The sequence below is a fragment of the Mirounga angustirostris genome, unplaced genomic scaffold (assembly GCF_029215605.1).
Source record: "Mirounga angustirostris isolate CCGP_5_RB_7025 unplaced genomic scaffold, mMirAng1.0.hap1 SCAF_1, whole genome shotgun sequence".
NCBI lineage: Eukaryota > Metazoa > Chordata > Mammalia > Carnivora > Phocidae > Mirounga > Mirounga angustirostris.
In genome coordinates this window covers 47,395,125-47,416,203 of record NW_026991709.1, presented here as the reverse complement: position 1 = coordinate 47,416,203, position 21,079 = coordinate 47,395,125, and the positions used below count along the sequence as shown (strand labels likewise).

General features: G+C 39.4%; 2 protein-coding genes and 1 pseudogene across 2 annotated transcripts in view; 1 reads left to right on the top strand and 2 right to left on the bottom strand.

Annotated features, from left to right (window-relative positions):
- The window catches only part of ADGRG7 (adhesion G protein-coupled receptor G7), a 68,825-nt gene extending 59,470 nt beyond the window's left edge, over window positions 1-9,355 (bottom strand). The window contains exon 1 of the mRNA XM_064575423.1: window positions 9,112-9,355. Within this exon, the coding sequence (XP_064431493.1) occupies window positions 9,112-9,226 (115 nt within the window). The 5' untranslated portion in view covers window positions 9,227-9,355. The remainder of the gene's footprint in view (window positions 1-9,111) is intronic.
- LOC123834353 (uncharacterized protein KIAA1143-like) lies at window positions 599-8,471 on the bottom strand. The gene is made up of 3 exons (XM_045863533.1): window positions 8,362-8,471; window positions 6,786-6,861; window positions 599-1,123 (listed from the first exon to the last, which is right to left on the bottom strand). Exons 1-3 carry the CDS (start codon window positions 8,469-8,471, stop codon window positions 599-601), a joined length of 711 nt encoding a protein of 236 aa, XP_045719489.1.
- A 9,563-nt stretch (window positions 9,356-18,918) lies between the features above and the next one.
- Window positions 18,919-20,124, top strand: LOC123834746 (tubulin epsilon chain-like; annotated as a pseudogene).
- Window positions 20,125-21,079: the final 955 nt, after the last annotated feature.

The following is a 21,079-nucleotide window of genomic DNA, read 5'->3' as shown; positions in this document are numbered from 1 at the left end:
TGTTGTTATTAACTACAGTCTCCATGTTATACATTAGATCCTCTCTTCAATCAAGATCTCTTCTATTAGAAGCTCACTTGCACAAGATCCACTTTTATCTCTAAAATTGCCAGAGCTATTATATGGCTACCTTTAGCAGGAGCTGGGGAAGTATTCTTAAATAGGCACATTATCATCTTCCTCCAAATTGGGCTTCTGCTAATGAAGATGCAATAGGCGATCTGTTTAATGACAAAATCCTCTGTAGCAATTATGTTAAATGTTTAATTTTATTGATCTGGAAAAATGCTCAGAATATAATGTCATGTGAAAAGCAGGACAGAAAACATATACAATATAATCTCAATTTTGTTTAAAAAAAAATAATTTACATACATACACACCCCACACGTGGGAGTTTCAAAATGTTAATAGTAGTTAATATCTATAGAGTTAGCCTCATGTCAAAGGGTTATTGATAGACAAAATTTTCATCATACTAAATTTTTTTCTGAATTTTCTATAATGAACTTGTATTATCTTTAAATAGAAAAAAAGAAGTGTCACTTTAAAAAACACCCCATATACTCTTAAGGAAGACCAAGTCCAAAGTATTTACTTACTCAGTTTCATCTTCCTTGTCAAAAGAAAGGAGGCAACTGTTTCTGATGGGCTTTTGTGAGTTCTTTTTAACTGAGTCCTGCTTATTTATTTCATCTTCATTTGCCTTCCTCTTTTTTGAGCTTGCTGTTAAACCTGAATATATTTCATCTGAGGGACGTTTGACCGGTTTTCGATACATGATGCTCCCATCAACTACAGCCGGCTCTTCATCCGCTTCGGCAGCCTTTATTTCTGCTTTAATTTTCGTGACTTCTTCAACCGACGGGTCTCCCTTTTTAAAAACCACCACTTGGGGCTGTTCATCTTCTTTGCCACTGCGATCACCATCTTCATCTGGGAGCTGAGGCTGGATTCTCTCGGTGTCCGCGGTAGGCGCTTCCCTGGAGCCGACCCGTCCCTTGAAGCGAGCCGCGAACGCAGGCTCGGCGGGCCGCACGTTCGAAGCCTGGTTCCGCTTGCTCACAGCTGCTCCCGGGAAAAACAGGTTCCCGGGGCCGCCTGGAGGTGGTACACTGGCGACCTATTTTATACCCTTATTATATGTAAGGTAATCAATACATAGCATTTGCATGCCGTTTTCGTTTTGTTCTGTTTTTTGTTTTGTTACAGTTAACTCAACTATTTTAATGGCTATAGTTCTATTTGGGTTTTTTTCCTTCCTTTGGGGGTAAATTTGGTCGTTTATATTTTTTTAGAAAATTGTCACCTGGCCAAAGTTTTTATATTAGCCAGGGTAAGGTTTTCTATGGTATGTGTTATGATTTTATTACATTTTTATAATCACTGCTTTATTATATATTTTAATAGGTAATACATTCACAGGTTGGAAAATAAAAACATGGAGCTGGCATTCCCACTTGACTTTTGCTTAAATCTTGTCTGCTATCCTACTTGTGTTGTGACCTCCTTTATTTTTGTACGTATTTCTTAATTATGCCTTTTTGTCTTGACAAATCTCACCAGATATTTATCTATTTAAATTCATCTTTTCAAAAAACTAGCTTTTGGTTTCTTTTCCTTTTTTTTTTAAGATTTTACTTATTTGTCAGAGAGAGAAAAAGAGCACAAGCAGGGGGAGAGGGAGAAGCAGACTCCTCACTGAGCAGGAAGCCAGATGCAGGGCTCGATCCCAGGATCCTGGGACCATGACCTGAGCTGAAGGTAAACACTTAACCAGCTGAGCCAACTAGGCGTCCCTAGTCTGCTCCTGTTTTGTTTTGTTTTTAATTTCCGTTCCATTGCTTTGTTCTTTTCATTACTGCCAAACAGCCATCCTTAGAATTGACTTTCTTTTATATTTATTTATTTATTTATTTATTTTTAAAGATTTTATTTGTTTATTTGAAGAGAGACACAGCAAGAGAGGGAACATGAGCAGGGGGAGTGGGAGAGGGAGAAGCAGGCTTCCTGCCGAGCAGGGAGCCCGATGTGGGGCTCGATCCCAGGACCCTGGGATCATGATCTGAGCTGAAGGCAGAGGCTTAACAACTGAGCCACCCAGGCGCCCCATTTTTTATATTTATATTTTTTTAATTTCTTTTATCTCCAGGTCCAGCTCAATGACAAATGCATAGATGGTACTCAACAAATGTTTGCTGACCGGCCTCTTTGGCATTTGCATTTTGGTTGAGGAAATCAAGCTGAAGCTGAGCTACCATTCCTCTGTCATAATCACAATTTTAACACCTTTTGCTCCACAGTTCAAGACCCTGTCCTAAATTACCCACAAAATATAATAAAGGTAGTATTGGTATTTTTAAACCTCCATATTTTAATTAAAGAAAATCAGACCCAGAAAGATTAAGTGCTGTTTCTTTCATTTAACTAGTTTTTAAACCTATGGACTCATAAAAATGACATTAGCTATTCATTAACCCAACATCCCCATTCTACATAAAGAGTACCTCCTATATAAAGAGTAACTTGTTCCAGATTAGTAATTTATTGATAGCTGAGTGGAGTTAACTCAGATCTCTTGGTTACTAATCAAGTTCTCCTGCCCTCTCCTAACAGTGCTGCCTTTACCACAGGGAAAACAGGGAGGGTAAGCATCAGCTTCAAGTTACTTGAGGATTAATATACTGGAAAATGTTTAATAGTAGTAGTTTTCTTTTACAACACCAGTATAAGGGGCACCTGGGTGGCTTAGTCGGTTAAGCATCTGCTTTCGGCTCGGGTCATGATCCCAGGTCCTGGGATCGAGCCCCACATCGGGCTCCTTGCTCCGCCGGAAGCCTGCTTCTCCCTCTCCTTCTGCTCCAGCCCGCTTGTGATCTCTCTTTCTTTCTCTCTCTCTGTCAAATAAATAAATAAATAAATAAAATCTTTAAAAAAAAATAACACCAGTATATTTCCCTACATTTTCTTAAATTATAATAAGTAATATTTCCAGAAATATTAGCCCTATTTTCAATATCTTTACCACACAACATGGATAATTAAAGACAAAGCATATGTAAAACACTTCATGCTGCCTGAGAAACTAGCATAAAATATTAAAACTTCCAAATGGAAAACATGAATTTCATTTCCTCTCCTAAACTAGACAAAATTAGAATCTGTTTTGAAAAGTCTAGTTTAATTAAGTGCGGGAATAAAAATATCTTTCCTTAGTCAAAGAAATTCCATCAGAAGCCTCTAGTGTCTGGCTCCAATTCTTATGGTTTTAACATCTTGGTATCTGTCATTTGTCCCAGACCAGGAATTTGAAATATTTGGATGAGGATGAAGATTCCTTTTAAATGAGAAAAGTTTATTCCATTGTGAAAAGAAACCCTAAAAAATTTAGACAAATAAAATACATAAGGTATAGTTTTTCCTTAAGGTAAAAGGTACTCAGAAAGAACTACCAGGTTGCATATTTCAATAAACTGGTTGCATATTTTAATAAAATTTTCCCTGATGGTGTAGCATAGTACAAATATTTTTTTTAAATGCAGGAAGATATAGCAACTCTTAGAACGGTTTCTGTTTCTGTTTTATTTTTCTTTTTTAAGATTTATTTATTTATTTGACAGAGAGAGACACAGCGAGAGAGGGAACACAAGCAAGGGGAGTGGGAGAGGGAGGAGCAGACTTCCCGCCGAGCAGGGAGCCCGACGGAGGACTCAATCCCAGGACGCTGGGACCATGACCTGAGCCGAAGGCAGGGGCTTAACGACTGAGCCACCAGGCGCCCCTCTGTTTCTGTTTTAAACTAATCTGTTGAGGGGCACCTGGGTGGATCACTCGGTGGAGTGTCTGACTCTTGGTTTCGGCTCAGGTCAGGTCGGCTCAGGTCATGATCTCAGGGTGGAGAGATCCAGCCCCACATCAGACTCCACACTGGGTGTGCTAAAAGGGGAGTCTGCTTCCCCTCTCCCTTTCCCTCTCCCTCTCTCTCTCTCAAATAAAAATAAATAAATCTTTAAAAAAATTTTTAAATAAATTAATCAGTGGAACTTAATGATTATACCTATAGTAGACCTTCAGTTTGAAAAGCTGAATTTCAATCCGAAGATCCAATCTAGGCCAATGGCATCTATTCAAGGTATAATTCAGGGAGTGGAGAAAACTATGCACTAAATTATCTAAAAATTCATAAGTTAAAAATAGGATTTAACATTTGTTGAATGCTTATAGTGTCCTAGATGTCATCTTAAACCTGTAAGTGTATTAAAACTCATTTAATCATTTAATGACAGCTCTGTAAGGTAGGTATATTATTACTCCCGTAATAGGAAAACTGAGGCACAGAAATGTTGAATAACTTGCTCAAGTTTACTCAGTTAGTCAGTGGTGACATTGGCATTTCAACAAGGCAGTCAGGCTCCAGGACTTTTTCTTTTTTTCTACTCATGTACTTTCCCCCACCCCCTTATTCTCATGTGCACACTCCTAACCACCATATTTTATACTCGACGTTCTTCAGTAACATATGGTATCAAAAGATCTATGGATAGTGGTTGTATTCAGAATTTTAAGTAAAACTAATACCTGGAGATCAAGGAAAAATCCACTAAGCCAAGGTTCTAGCTTCTTAATTTAAGAAACTGACTTTGAAAATGGGATCAGCAATTTAAACATCACTGATGTTAAAATAATTCATGCCCCTCAGCCAATTACATAACAAAATTTATTCCTCCCAAACAAATCCCTTCCCTTTCATAATAATTGTTTTCTTGATTTAGAGAGTGGGTACATGAGGAAGTAGGAAGGGAGACTGGTAAAGGAGCAGAATAGAGATTAAGACTAAATAACACTATAGCTATCTAAAACCCAACCTTTTCCATCTGGACCTTTTTTTGAACCCCCAAATGCAACCTGTCCTCCAGGAGCAGTCCCATGAATTTGATTTATTATCAAGTTTGCCTCTTGAGGAAGTACTGTAATTGAGTAAAATGAAAGTCAAGCATCGTGTACAAATTATTTTCTGAGAATCAATAAACTCTCATTGACCTTTCCCCACAATCCACATTTCTTACTGTGCAAGAATTTCAATTCTATGAAGTTTGACCTCAGGGTTTGGGAATATTGCAACCTACTAAAGTCTCTTGCTGGCCAGAGGCATCAGTGAATCCTATGATAGGAAATGAAGGTCAGAGCACCTAGAGATGGGTGGGAAAGGCACTCAGGATGGCAGAGAGGAGGAATTTTATAATCTAGAAGATTCAAGAAGGTTCAATAAGGCATTATCATCGATGCTAATATGTTATAAGGTTAAGATATTCTCCCTAAGAGTTCAGGAAAACATCCCCTACTATTATGATTATGGACATCTGTCTATGTTTACATCAGGCCTAGCTCAAGTTGGAAAATGTCAAGGGAAAGATGCACAATAAAACTTAATTATATTTCATTTTACTTTCATCAAATGTGACTGGACCAAAAAGCTACGCTGCTTCTTGTATTACAAGATTCATTGCTACTGGGAGCACAAATCCAAGAGAGATAGAACACCTTATTGTTGTTCATTCTGAAAACACATTCAATAGGGTGCATATTATTTGATAAAATTCCTAATGTGAAAAGGTTAGAGGTCTGACAAAACTTTGATTTGCTCCAACATGAAAGCACTTAAGATTGCTGATCACACAGCCAAACAAAAGAGGCCATACACAACTGGAGAGATCTTAATGAAGCCAAAGTTCTGGAAATGGTTGGAGTGTTGCATGGCTTGGAGCAGAGGAAGAAAACTAAAATGGTGTCTGCTTAACTGCTGAAAATAAATACATAATATCATTTATCTTAATATTTTGAGGCAAATTACAAAGAATTGGTAGCTATATTCTTTTATCTCCGAATACAACTATTTGACAACTTTTAGTCCAGTTTCTGGTTTTCATGTGATTCTTTCATTTGCTCATCAGCTATGTTGGCAACTATATTCCAAGTACTCTTCTAGGTGCAGGGAATGCAGATTAATAAGTTAGTTCCCTGCTTTCTTGGGGCTTTCATTCTTGGAATGGGGAGACAGCAATAAGTGAGAGATTATCAGATGATAAAAGCCATGAGCAAAATACATGTGAAAGAGAGCAAATAGAATGATAACCTTAGACTGAGTGGACAGAAAAGGTCTAAATCATCAAAGAGACAGCCATGTGAAACTCTGGATAAAGAGTGTTCCAGTAAACTGACATCATCATAAGAGATCTCCAAGTCTTGAGCTCCTTTTGGAAATTGCAAGAGTCATCAATAGTTTTGAAAAATTTCTTTACCAAACAAAACTTCAAAAGCATAGGATATCTTATTCCTGAAAGCCTAGATGGAGAAAATGTTACACTTAACAATGTATCTCACTGTGTTGCGTTGGTGGGAAAAAAAATATTATTATTATTTAGTGTTTTCATCAGTGGCATAAATATGCCAAAGACTATTCTAGTAATTCTGAAAGAAGTCGTGTGTACTTCCATGAAATGCTATCAACTTCATCTGGACTAGGGCTTTAAACCATGATCTTTTACAAGAGGTCTTATTAAGCAGTAGGAGCAGAATGAAAAGTTTTCTATACAACACAGATCACTGGCATTCTAGAGGCCATACCTTGAAGCACTTGTTTGATATTTAAACCAATGATTCACTGAAAAAAAATGAATAATTATACTTAGAATAATTAGAGATAAGCTCATTCATGGTTTGTTTGATGGCCAGTAGATATTGGGGCTTATGTGAATGTGAGAAATCTTTTCATTAAAGGCAGTCACCAGGAGGAAAGCTGCTAGAACATGAGCAGTTTTCCAGGCAATGCACTCTGAATATAATCTCTTTAGCTGTTCTAGACTAGAAGTTTAACAGCAGACAATCACATAACTTTGCGAAACTGAAGGAAATACTTTGGCAAGACCTAGAAGAATGTGGCAAAGCTCTAGCAGTTACTCCAAAAGTCTGTAAACACCACTTGAAGACTCAGAAAACCTTAAAAGTGAACACACTAATCTACACTCTATAAGCAGCATTAATAATGTAGATCTCAATTAATTAATAATTGTAGATCTCACAAACAACGTGACTTACCAAAGTGCCTAACCTTGCCTAGCAAAACATTCTACTGGTTACTGCTTATCTTTGTGAATTAGGGATTTGGGGCATAGTTGCCTCAAAAAAAAAAAAAGAGAGAGAGGAATTAATTGATTGAGTTAACCTTGTCTTCCCTCTAGAAGGCAGAATATGTGGGAGTGAAGAGAAAGAAACTAAAGTCAGAGTAATCTAGATTTAAATCCAGACCCAACACTCCCTAGCTAAGTAAGTAAGCTTGACAACATTTTCTGAGCCTGAGTTTCCCCATCAGTATCATGGATATAATAATAACTGCCTCAGAGGTAGTCGTTTGGGTTAAATGAGATAAGCATAAATCATAAACTTGTCAAATCATTTGTACACCTGAAGCTAATGTCATAATATAACATTGTATGTCAACTGCATTCAATTAAAACATTTTTTTAAAGAAAAATTCAGAGCAAGGACACATTTGTCTCTTATTTTTGAGGAGCTGGTATGCTTTTACTGTTGAACAAGGGTTTTTTGTTGCCTAGTATGCTTCATTTGGGGTCTTAGCCCTCAGGAAGTTCCGGGATATGTCTCAGGGATTATGTTTTGTATTTATTTTTAGCAACTCCCTGTTTTCTTCCTTATAATGTTTTATACTTTGGTCCTTATTTTAATGGTTCTATTGTACCTGTGTCCTTTTAACTCACCACAAGTTTCCCTTTCAAAGTAGATGTCATATAATGGAAAGAAGGAAAAGACGGAGGGAGGAAGGAAAGAACGATACTTTAAAAGTACACTCTTTAAATAAAGTCTTATAAATTTAGAAGCCTTAATAGGGTGAAACCTATAGTTCATAATTTTTCTAACTTTAAACAAAACTTAAACCAACAAATAAATAAACAAAACAAATAAAAACACATTTTTCTCAAGTTTAAATTCTATTGTTCTTGTTCTGGCAAATTTTCTCATGCTAATTATCCAAATCCTGTTAGTACCATGTTTTCTAGGTAATGTTCTGAGGGGTGGGGGGAGGGGAGGGCGATCAGACCCCTTCTCAGCTACCACTCCATCAACAGCTAATATATTTGATTTCTTTTGTCCCCAACAGTGGATCTTTGCAGCCATGCATTGTGCTTCTGCCGGTTCCCCAAACCTTCTATCCTCCTCAGTTAACTATTTTCTCAGAGGGCAGATCACCCCTCCTTCTGCTCTTTTGATGGGTTTTATTTACACTTATTTACTCAGTTTTATTAGAATCTTTCTCTGTTTGTTACAAAAGGGAATACTCAGTACATCCAGCTTTGAATCCCTTTATGGAGAACCTCTGGCAGCCCAAGGGAACCAGCGCTGGGGTTATAGAAAGTCTTCGTTGTGAGTTTTTGGGGGGTTTCCTCTAACATCATCGTTTTACACACCATTGCTCCCCCTCCCACCTTCCAGTGTCGGCCTTAGCACACAACAGTTTACTAACAAACGTTTGCTGAACAACCAGAAAAATCGTTTTCTAGGTAATCTTCATTTTTGAGTAGTTAACACTGGGAAAGTGAGAACTTTGTACACAAACCATAAGATTTTATTTACAATCCTAGTGAGAACATCCCTAGACTTTCTTCTTGAGATGAAATTCCATTCTGCACATGTTTGATTATGTGCGTGTGTATGTGTGTGTGTCCATACGTATTTATCTTTCGTGGATTTAGCTAAACAGACCCAAACATGTGTTAGTAATGATTTTAATTAAGCTGTTACCCAGTCAGGAGTTAAAAAGAGCAAGAAGAGGCTAATCAAGCCAGGTAATTCATCACCATGCCCACTCACACTCATTCATATTCATGTGTGTGCAGCCATATGCTAGCCATTGACTGACCCTTGCCTGTTGCATTTCACACATGACACCTTGGTGGGCAACCTCAGCCCAGACATGGCTATTTGCAGTATGGTGTGTTAGGTGTCAGGGACCGAGGCTCAACACCTTCTCCTGATTTGAGTTAAATGTAGAAAGTTAAAGATAAACATAACATAGTTAACCATAAACAATATTACCTCTCTGGCTGTTAAGCACAGTCGTCCAGATGCCCAGTCCCAAAACGATGATCGTCAGCAGTCCACACACAACGGCTGTCAGCACCCTGAGGTCACATGCACGGCAGGAAGCCATGGAGAAGCCAAGCCACAAATCCACTCCTGGCTGAAAAACAACTAGTGTCTTTCTTCTTGAGCCAAGAAGCTTAATCAGAAACTATTCTAAAAAATAAAAATAATTCCCCCTTTCAGTGATCTATCAGGCAGAAGTCCTCATTTTTTAGGACTTTTTAGGTTAATCGGCAGGATGCAGTTTGAATCATCTAATGAAAGGTACATGCTCTCACTGCGATTTCCTCCTCCTTCACTGAATGAGAGCATGAAAAAGAGGTTGGAATTATGGGAAGAGAAGAAAACTGAGGGTCATAAAGAAGAAAGGGAGGGAATAGTTAACAGGGTCAAAGTATAAATGTCCAGATAAGCAAGAAGGTGGGGAAGGGAGCAAAAAATAAAAAAGAAACCAAGTCATCTTCTTACACTTTGGTTTTAGGGGGATCTAGCTGAGGTAGACTAACAGGTGCTTCAGGCCACACAGACTCCCTCTTGTCAACAAGGGGGAGTGACATACACACACAATTCTAGTCCTTGCACTTTTTTAAAGGAGCCCACATATTGAAAGCTGCAGTGGGTGAGTGGCTTTATTAGCATGGGGTGAGTTTTGCAAAGCACAAAATCCCAGTACTACAACCCACTTGTTATGTGCTGAATTGCGTCTCCCTAAAAATTCCTATGTTGAAATTCTAACCCCAGTACCTCAGAATGTGACCTTATTTGGAGATAGGGTCATCACAGAGGTAAGCAAGCTTAAATGAGGTCATTGGAGCAGGCTCTAAACCAGTAAAACTGGTATCCTTATAAGAGGAAATTTGCACAGAGATATGCAGAGGCAAGAATTGAGGAAGAAACACAGGGAGAAAGTGGTTGTCCACAGACCAAGGAAAGAGACCTGGGACAGAGCCTTCCCTCTGAGCCCTCAGAAGGAACCAACACTGCTGGCACCTTGAGTTTGGACTTCTAGCCTCCAGAACTGTGAGACAATAAATTTTTTTTGCTTAAGCCACTCAGTTGTAGTACTTTGTTGCAGCAACCCTAGCAGACGAATTCACCATCTGGATCAATGTAAGCTTGTCTCTGCAGCTGCAACTGCAGCTCTGACCCTCTCCTGCCCAGGCTCTCATGCTTTTTCCCCCCATCCCCACTCCATCACCAACTGAAAGACTGGAGGAATGAATAGCCACCTCAATCAGAGTCCTGTTCCTGGGGGATTAAGAAAGATTTTACAAAAGAGGACACACTGAAGCTGACTTTTTCAACCCCCCATACAACTATATGTTTCCCCTATTCTCTCTAATACTCATTTTATCAAAATACAGTTTTAGGGGACATGAACATAGGGCTCTAACCTTCACCCCACCCAAGGATTTCAGAAAAACACATCGAGGTACCCCAAAATGGAAGAACCTAGAAGTAATGCTGCGGCGGCACAACATAAATGAATGTGAACCCACTGTTTCATTTGCTGTGAATAGATTTTTAAAAATCTGTTTCTCAGATGTCTGCATGTACATGCACAGAAAATGTCGGGAAGGGTACATTAAAAATAATTCTTCTTGGGAACCTGAGAGATCTAAGAAACTCATTTTTCATTTTACACCCTTTGTGATTTGAAGTTTTTAACTTTCTCATTTAATATTTTTTCAATTATAACAATAATGAATATATCTATTATTCTTTCAATAATAAAAGGGATCATTTTAAATAAATAATGTCTAAGAAAAGGAAGTAGCGCTTACGAAGTGCCTAGAATATACCAAGCATTGTGCTATGCACTTTATGTATCTTTATCTCATTTATTCTGTAACAGGTATTTTTTGCCCATTGTATGAATGAGGAAATGAGACTTGGGTGGGTATTACTCTAAACAGAAACTCTCTGGTTAAGGAACTTTGAGTGACATTAGGTTACACAAAGGTAATAGTTTTCTTCAACTCTAGGATTTCTTAGAGCCTTTATTTTTTAAAAAAGATTTCATTGGTTTATTTCAGAGAGAGAGAGAAAGCACAATCATGAGTGGGCGGGGGAGGGAGAAGCAAACTCCCTGCTGAGCGGGAAGCCCGACGCAGGGCTAGATCCCAGGACCCTGGGACCATGACCCAAGCTGAAGGCAGACGCCCAACCGACTGAGCCACCCAGGCACCCCTCTTAGAGCTTCTAATATGCTCACATACATTGTGAATTGTCAGGTTCCCAGGGTTGACCACAGAATCCTCTTCTCAAGAAGAATTTCTCAGAGATAGTGGTCTTTCAGAATGTGCTTTGGAGACATTGCCCTGCATGATCATCTGCAGAAAGGTCTTACTTGGTTGAGCAGAGTGACTAAAGGAACTGATCATGGGGCCCATGTTTGCTATAGGGTGATGGACGTTTTCCCTTGTTGTATTTCAAACATTTTGAAGGGGCTGTAGTCTGGTGACTGAAAAACTGACTTGGGTGGTTCTCAGACATTTTCTTCTCCACACTCGATGGAAATGCTGGAATCCTGGGATGTTATAATGGCTATAGCTTCTTAGTACTTTCATATTTTCATTTATATGCCATCTATCCAGCTAGGAACTCTAGAAATTTATGGAATAGAAGAAATTTCTAAGCACAGATATTTAGATGTTGACACTGATATTAGAGCATGACTTTCTATTGGTTATAGACAAATATATAGACATCAATTTTATACACACACACACACATATATATCAAGATCACAAAAAGGAACAGGAAAAGGAAAAAAACTAAACAGGGAATAATTCATTTATTCATTTGTTCTACTCCAAAGCAAACATTGTGCTAGGTGCTGAGGATGATAGAGTAAACAAGAGAGGCAAAGTCCCTGCCCTCACACAGCTTATACTCAGGGATACCTGAATTTGTACTGACAATGTCTCTAGTTTGCTTGGTGATCCTGGACAAGCCACATAAGCATCTGAAACTCCATTTTTTCATATTTTAAACAACCTAGTGGAGGCCCTCCGTTCCTGAAAATTTTAGTCCTAAAGTCATTAGTTGAAGAAGAACAAGGCAGGTGTCTATAGTGGGGGTAGAGATGAGCAATAGACCAGAGCAGATGTCAGAGCCCAATAGGGGAGGGCAAAGGGTGCAAGAGAGCCTGGCATGAGATGTCAGGTTCCAAGCAGAGTGAATAAGGCATTCCTGTGATGGGGAGGGACAGCCTCACAACCAAGGGGTAAGGAAGGCCTTCAGGCAAGAGGCAGCCCAATTGTGGGAAATCAAAGCCAGAGCAGGGAGAGGAGTGCATTCCTTTAGAGACCAAGAAGGGTCACAGGGCATCTGCATGCGTGGGCTGGTTGGTGTGGGAATTCAGAGCCAGAGTTAAGTGAAGAGGGTGTCCACATGGAGTGGCAGCCTAGCATAAGGAGTCAGACCCCAAGCAAAGAAAGAAGAGTGTCCACGCATAGGTAAGGTGGGGCTGAAGATCAGAGATTAGTTATATATAGGATGATCAGTCAAATGGGTAAACATATAAGAATAATGAGAACCAAGTTCCTTACTCTAAGAGAAGGGAATTACAAATTTGGAAAGGAACAAAACTTGAATTCAATAAGAATTTCAAAACAGGTCATGAGAAACATGGAGAAAGAAAAGCTACAGGGAGCTAATTCTGGAGGAAGCAATATCCTTTAAAGGAAATGGCTATCAGATAAATGCATGAATGCAGTCATGAACTTCTTATCCAAAAGAGGAAAACTGATGACTGCAACAAAGTCAAGTATTTCAAGGGAAGGAAGGGGTGTGATATTACTTCTTATTTCTAACATTTGAACTAAATAACTTCCAGTGTGACTTAAAAAAATAGAGAAACTTATAGTGTTGGATTGGAAATGGATGTAGGTATCAATACAAACTCATGGTTTTCTATATATATATTAATAAAAATATATATTTCAATATATATTTAATAAATACATTTTATATAAAAATAAATAGATGCAAAACTGTGTATATATACACAAATATATATGTGTGCATGTTTATGATATATATCATACATTAACATACATATATTCTCTAGTTCTGGCCATTCATAGGCCCTGAAAAATGACATCCCATTAATCTTAAGCACATATATTGTACACCTGAAACAAACATAGTACTGTGTGTTAACCGTAATGGAATTAAAATTTTTAAAAACCGGGGCGGGGAAGGGGGGAGAAGCTAGAATTCTTCCTTTAGGAAGAGACCGAAAGGTGCTGGTTTGGACTCTTTTTCCTTCTTTCCCATCAGTGGATAGAAGCAGCAGTGATTCAGGTGTAGCTGGTACAGCCTCAGGGCTGATGCTCAAGTGTTTGGAACAGGGCTGTTGTGCAGTAGTCTTTGGACAGAGGCCAGCTCCTGGAGCATACTGCGCATGCGCGAGCGTCTGCTCTTCGGAATGAAGGTATCTCAATCAGCCAGGGGAGGGAGGCAAGCTAGCCAACCATTACAGTGCTTACTCCAGCAAGCCAAGCACCAAGCCCTCAGTGGCAGGGCTGCAGTCTTTCCTTTGGTATAACAGAACCTGTTGGTTCTAGGTTAACACAGGACCATCGTGAGAGCTCCCCACCTATCCCTGGGTATTCTCTGTGTGAATGAGAACCCCATCTCCCCTTTCTGGGACTCTGGAAATAATTAGAAATACAGCAGGGGGATGGGAATGGCTACACTGAAGGCCAAAGTTTTTCACTCCACATGAGAACTGGATAAAACTGAGTATCAAGAAAACAGTCAACAAAACTAAAAGACAACCTATGGAATGGGAGAAGATATTTGCAAATGTCATAATAGGTAAAGGTCTGGTATCCAGAATCTATAAAGAACTTCTCAAACTCAACACCCAAAAAACTAATAATTCAGTCAATAAATGGGCAGAAGACATGAACAGACACTTCTCCAAAGAAGACATACAAATGGCCAACAGACACATGAAAAAATGTTCCACATCACTTGCCATCAGGGAAATACAAATCAAAACCACATTGAGATACCACCTTACACCAGTTAGATGGCCAGAATTGACAAGTCAGGGAACAACAAATGTTGGAGAGGTTGTGGGGAAAGGGGAACCCTCTTACACTGTTGGTGGGACTGCAAGCTGGTGCAGCCACTCTGGAAAACAGTATGGAGGTTCTTCAAAAAGTTAAAAATAGAGCTACCCTATGACCCAGCAATTGCACTACTGGATGTTTACCCCAAAGATACAGATGTAGTGAAAAGAAGGGCCATATGCACCCCAATGTTCATGGCAGCAGTGTCCACAATAGCCAAACTGTGGAAAGAGCCGAGATGCCCTTCAACAGATGAATGGATAAAGAAGATGTGGTTCATATTTACAAATGGAATATTACTCAGCCATCAGAAAGGATGAATACCTACCATTTACATTGACATGGATGGAACTGGAGGGTATTATGCTAAGTGAAATAAGTCAATCAGAGAAAAATAATTATCATATGTTTTCACTCATATGTGGAATATAAGGAATAGCGCAGAGGATCATAGGGGAAGGGAGGGAAAACTAAATGGGAAAAAATCAGAGCGGGAGACAAACCATGAGAGACTCTTGACTCCGGGAAACAAACTGAGGGTTGCAGAAAGGGAGGTGGGTGGGGGTAGGGGGGTAACCAGGTGATGGGCATAAGAAGGGCACATGATGTGATGGGCACTGGGTGTTATATGCAACTAATGAATCCTTGAATACTACATCAAAAATTAGTATACTATATGTTGGCTAATTGAATTAAAAAAAATAAAAATGAGAATCAGGTGTCTAGTTCCGTTTTCTCTTGCCCCCAAAGTGAGGACAGCTTGCTTCCAACACCTCTAGTATCTGAGCATCAAAATATGTTCTAATTATAACCCATTAAATAAAATAGGAAATTACTGAATCCGAAACTCTGGGGGTGGGGCCAGCAATCTGTGTTTTAACTAGTCCTCTATCTTGATGCCCGCTGAAGTTTATAATCACTGTTCAGTGGTAATTTTCCCAAAGGAAGTGAATCAAGCTTGCAGTAAACCAGCAAATGGCAAGAGTTTAAATGGCCTTTTTGTGTCCTGGAACATTCCTTTGTTAATGTTTATGGAAGTCTTGCTAGATTTTCAAATAAGCCTGCTCAAATTCACAAGGAGCCTGTATTTCTGTCATCTGTGAAACCACTATTCTTCATTTTATCTTATTCATTTATTTAACCAGACTCTTAATGAGCTTATACCCAGAAGCATCAAGAAGTTCTGAAATCCCAGGGCGCCTGTGTGGCTCAGTCATTAAGCGTCTGCTCAGGTCATGATCCCAGGGTCCTGGGATCGAGCCCCACATCGGGCTCCCTGCTCTGCAGGAAGCCTGCTTCTCCCTCTCCTACTCCCCCTGCTTGTGTTCCCTCTCTCGCTGTGTCTCTCTCTGTCAAATAAATAAAATCTTTAAAAAAAAAAAAAAGAAGTTCTGGATCCCCTTTTCTTTCCCTACCATCTGAACTGTGACCCCAAGACAGCATTAATTACACAGAAACCTGCTTACCTTACCTCCCATGACACTAATGACAAAGGCCAATCTCAACTTCCCCACCTGTCATTCCTTAGAGATGAGCCTGAGTTTCTTCATTGGAAAACCTCCCAATGGCGTTTGCCGCCCCTTCGTTAGTGGAAGCTCTGAGCCACTGCTAACAGAGAAACCCTTGAGTTCACCTCTTTATTTATCTATACAACCCTCCCCACCTCTGTTTCTACCTGGTGTTCAATGGAGGGCAGGGAGAGAGGTACCGAAAAAGTTTTCCTGGGCCAAGGGGAAGTCACTCGCTCACTGGCCTTTCTTTGTGCCTTTCCACTTTCCTCTCCTCTAGATGCCTTGGTTCTTCAGGTGCCTCCTATGTTCTCCAGACCCAGGTGTTCTAGATCTTGAGGCTCTTGAGGGTCTTGAGGACTGATTGCTCCATAGAGGAAAAACCAGCATCATTTTGTGAAAGTAATTCACTTAACACTAGCAGAAGTTTGGTGCCTATGAAACTAAAGTATGTGTCCACAGAAGATGCTGGACTCTGATTAATGTAACTCTGAATTAATCTCTCTGTGCTACAAGAGATGAAAGAAAAGGAGCCCTCAAATTCTTTTTTCGTTTGAAGTTTACTTCTGCATCATGCTCCAGAGAACTTCAGTTCCTCTCCTCATCTCTTCTGACTTGTTCCCTTATGTTTCTTTTCCCATTTTCCCCTCTTTTATTCCTTCCCTTTTATATCCCCCAAATCTGAGCTGTTAGCCACAGGTGTGTGGTTCAGATTGAAAGAGGAAAGAATTGGTCAAGTATGGGTCATTTGAGAGACGTAGTGTAGGAAATAGTTTAATTTTCTTCTTTCCTTTCTAAAAAGCCTCATTCAGGTGAAATGCAGACCCAAAATTTACAATAAGTAAAAAAGAGCCTCAGCCAAGAAATGCTAGTCCCATGTGAACACTAGTCCTTCTGAAAATAGCAGTATGAAATCATAAGCTTATCTGAGGTGAGATGACTTGGTATTTTCGATGTCCTGCATAAAATCCCACTATTTTTATTTTTATTTTTATTTTTTTAAATTTTATTATGTTATGTTAATCACCATACATTACATCATTAGATTTTGATATAGTGTTCCATGATTCATTGCGTATAATATTTTTATTTTTAAAAAAAATTTTATTTATTTATTTGAGAGGGAGGGGAGAGAGAAAGCACAAGGGAGGGGCAGAGGGAAGAGCAGACTCACCACTGAGCAGGGGGCCCGATGTGGGACTCAGTCCCAGGACCCTGGGATCATGACCTGAGCTGAAGGCAAACGCTTAACCGACTGAGCCACCCAGGCACCCAAATCCCACTATTTTTATCTTGACAAGATAGTATTCTGGGGCGCCTGGGTGGCTCAGTTGGTTAAGCGACTGCCTTCGGCTCAGGTCATGATCCTGGAGTCACAGGATCGAGTCCCGCATCGGGCTCCCTGCTTGGCAGGGAGTCTGCTTCTCCCTCTTGACCCTCCTCCCTCTCATGCTCTCTGTCTCTCATTCTCTCTCTCTCAAATAAATAAATAAAATCTTAAAAAAAAAAAAGATAGTATTCTGGATCCTAAATCTCTCCATTTAGTATAATTATTTTTATTATTAATATTTAATTAATGATTATTAATTAATTGTTAAATTAATTGGCCTATATAACTTTTTTTGGTTTTGTTTCTGGAGAATCCTGAATAATACAGGAACCACTTTGCAACAGACACCATGCATTTTCTAGATAAGACCCATAATCCCCGGAAAGCTTAATAATAGCGTATGATACTCAAGGAGTTTGTGATCTAGTTAAAGAACAGGTATATAAGATGTTAAAGCACATCAAAGATAATAATGCAGAAGTCACTAGTTGGTAAATGATTTACTCCACAAGTGTTTACTCTACATTCCTATCTGAGGAATATTGGAATGAATGACAAAAAGACCAGTTAAGGAAACTTGCCAATCTGTTTGGGACCATAAAACAGCATAAATGTATTAACTAAGCCAAGTTATCAGCAGGTTTCTCAATAAGGTGACTATATTTTAGAGCTGGTAATAGAACTTGGGAGAGATAATATTTTCATCCCTGGCATTTGCCATATTATGCTCAGCGTACATTTTCCAGTTCAAATACATGCCTTATTTTGAAGACTAAAACATTAAGCTTCAAACTGATGTTAAGTTTAAGTGCCAGTTAAGGTCATAGATGTATTAGTTTTTTAAAAATTTTAAAGTTTTTAAAAATTAAGATTTTAAAAAATAACCCAAACTCTACCTCTAACAATGTTTGTGGTCTGACTCATTCTTTTAGGATGTGACCCTGGTACTTTGTCTTATGAGTTGTGTTGCCATGCTCTGCCACTAGAGGGTAGCATCGTTGCTATTGTCATTTCTGCTGTTTATTGTAAGGTATATTCAGTACTTGGCCATTCATCCAGTCTAATCCCCAGTGTGATTGTATTTGGAAGTGAGGCCTTTGGAAGGTAATCAGATAATCAGAGAGGGGCTCTCATGCTGGGATTAATTTCCTTATAAAGAAGATACTGGAGGGAGACAATCTGTCTCTGCACATGAGGATACAAGACAGTCTGCAAACCAGAAGGGCCTTCACCAAACACCAGGTCTGCTGGTTTCTTGATCTTGGACTTCCCACCCTCCAGAACCATAAGAAATAAATGTTTGTTGTTCACACCACGCAGTCTATGGTGCTCTGTTATAGCAGCCCAAACTGACTAAGACAATGTCTGGCCAGATACTTGAACAGAAGCTGTGTGGGGAGAAGGGATGGGGGCAGATGGTCTTTAGAATGAGTCAAGTCCATCTAAGAAAGAACTGACCTATTCATTATGCAGTCGTGTCACCTCTAAAGTGGAAAGAGCCCCAAATTTTGGTGTCAGAAGATTTATATTCCAGCATGGGCTCAGCCACTAATTGACTGCATGATCTTGGACAAATCACTAACTCTCTGGTCTCCAAGTCTTCACCTATAGACAACCTTTTAAGACCTCTTTTCTCTAAATAATATCTTCCTTTGATTTTTCTCTCATTATTCTGTTCCTATGGCTCACTTTCCAATGCTACAAGTTGAGAAGGATTCCTTAGGCATTACAGCAGAGACAAAAGAAGTATGGTTGCTGCTGGTGGGCTGGGCCAGGCTGGAAGTAGGAAACCAGGCACGGGCTCCCCAGTGCCCTGATCTCGCCATGCCGCAGCATGACCCAGTCGGTGGTGGTCATACTGGTCAGCTGGTGTGGACACCAGATGGGCTGCTGCTTCCGGGATCTGGCACTAAGGGAGCATGCCAAGGCCAACCAGAAAGGAATTTATAATGAGGCAATAAACAGCTTCCTTAGAAATGTGGATACCAGAGTGCTGGTGACAGTGACAGTATTTCCAAAGGGAAAATTTGTTCTTTGAATGCATCAGCTATCTTGATTGACATGGAGCAAAGAGTAGTAAATGAAATTCTGCAGGGCCCATTGAGAGATGTGTTTGATAGCAAGGAGCTCATCACTGATATTTCTGGCTCAAGGAATAATTGGGCTGTGGGTCACCAAGTTTTTGGCAGTCTTTATGAAGAACAGATTCTAGAGAAGCTCAGAAAGTTGGCAGAGCCCTGTGATTGTTTACAGTGTTTTTTTATTATACATTCCACGGGAGGAGGAACAGGATCTGGACTTGGCACATTTCTCTTGAAGGTGCTTGAGGGTGAATTCCCGGAACTATACAGATTCATGACTTCAATTTATCCTTCTGAAGAGGATGATGTCATAACCTTGCCTTATAATAGCATCTCGGCAATGAAGGGACTTAATGAGCATGCAGACTGTGTGGTGCCCACTGACAACTAATCTTTATTTGACATCATTAGCAAGATTGACCTCATGGTGAATTCTGGAAAGCTGAGTACAACAATAAAGCCAAAGAGTCTGCTTACTTCAAGTACCAGGGCTTTTTGAAAAGTGGCACCAGGAGCCCTTGGATGCAATGAACCCCATTGTGGCAAATTTGCTGCCGAACCTAAGAAGCTCTGCAAGACTTGAAGGGTCCCTTTGGACCTTAATGAAATCAGCCTAAACTTAGTTACTTTTCCTGAAGTGCCTTATCTTGTGTCAAGCCTAACACCTCTATATACACTAGCAAATGTTCACATTCCTACCTGAAGGCTCCATCAGATGTTTTCAGATGCCTTTAGTAAAGATCACCAACTCATTCAGGCTGACTCCATAATCTCTACCTTGCCTGCGCCTTTATGGTTAGAAGAAATGTACCAGTTTCAGGGTTTCAGATCTTCACAGACATATTGAACGAGTAAAACCTTCTGTATGGTTAGTCTCCTGGAATCAAGAAAGCTGGATTCTTGTGATGAAATCCAATCTGTTGGATTCATCACGATCTATTGATGATACCAGTGTGTGAAATCAGTGACGTCTTTGTACTTTAACTTCAAACATTTGTCTTCAGAAAATTCCCTTTTTCTAAAATTGAGAAAATGGAGTCCTTCAACATTTTACTTTATTTATGGTCTCACATTTAGGCATTTATACGATGATAATCATGTCTTCAATAAAAATCTTATACAGGCATATTTTTATATTTATTTATAATTGATTTTTTCATATTCTGTTTAAATTCTGATTCTTTAAAAGCAAGCAGGAGGAGTAGTAGAAGAACACAATATAAATACTTTTGTGTAATACCTCCTAACTTTGCAGGGATAGGTTTTATTACAACTATTAAGGAGGTCTTGTTTCTCCTTTGGGTAACCACTTGTTTGCACTCAAAAGAATCATAATTTATGTTTATTTTAGCATGCATGTGTATTAAATTATCCTTAAATATAATGTGTTTTTTTACTTTTTTTTATTTTATTATGTTATGTTAATCACCATACATTACATCATTAGTTTTTGATGTAGTGTTCCATGATTCATTGTTTGCGTATAACACCCAGTGCTCCATTCAGTACGTGCCCTCTTTAACACCCATCACCAGGCTAACCCCTCCCCCCACCCCCTCCCCTCTAGAACCCTCAGTTTGTTTCTCAGAGTCCATCGTCTCTCATGGTTCGTCTACCCTCCGATTTCCCCCCCTTCATTTTTCCCTTCCTACTACCTTTTTTTTTTTAACATATAATGTATTGTTTCAGAGGTACAGTTCTGTGATTCAACAGTCTTACACAATTCACAGCGCTCACCATAGCACATACCCTCCCCAATGTCTATCACCCAGCCACCCCATGCCTCCCACCCCCCACCACTCCAGCAACCCTCAGTTTGTTTCCTGAGATTAAGAATTCCTCATATCAGTGAGATCATATGATACATGTCTTTCTCTGACTGACTTATTTCACTCAGCGTAATACCCTCCAATT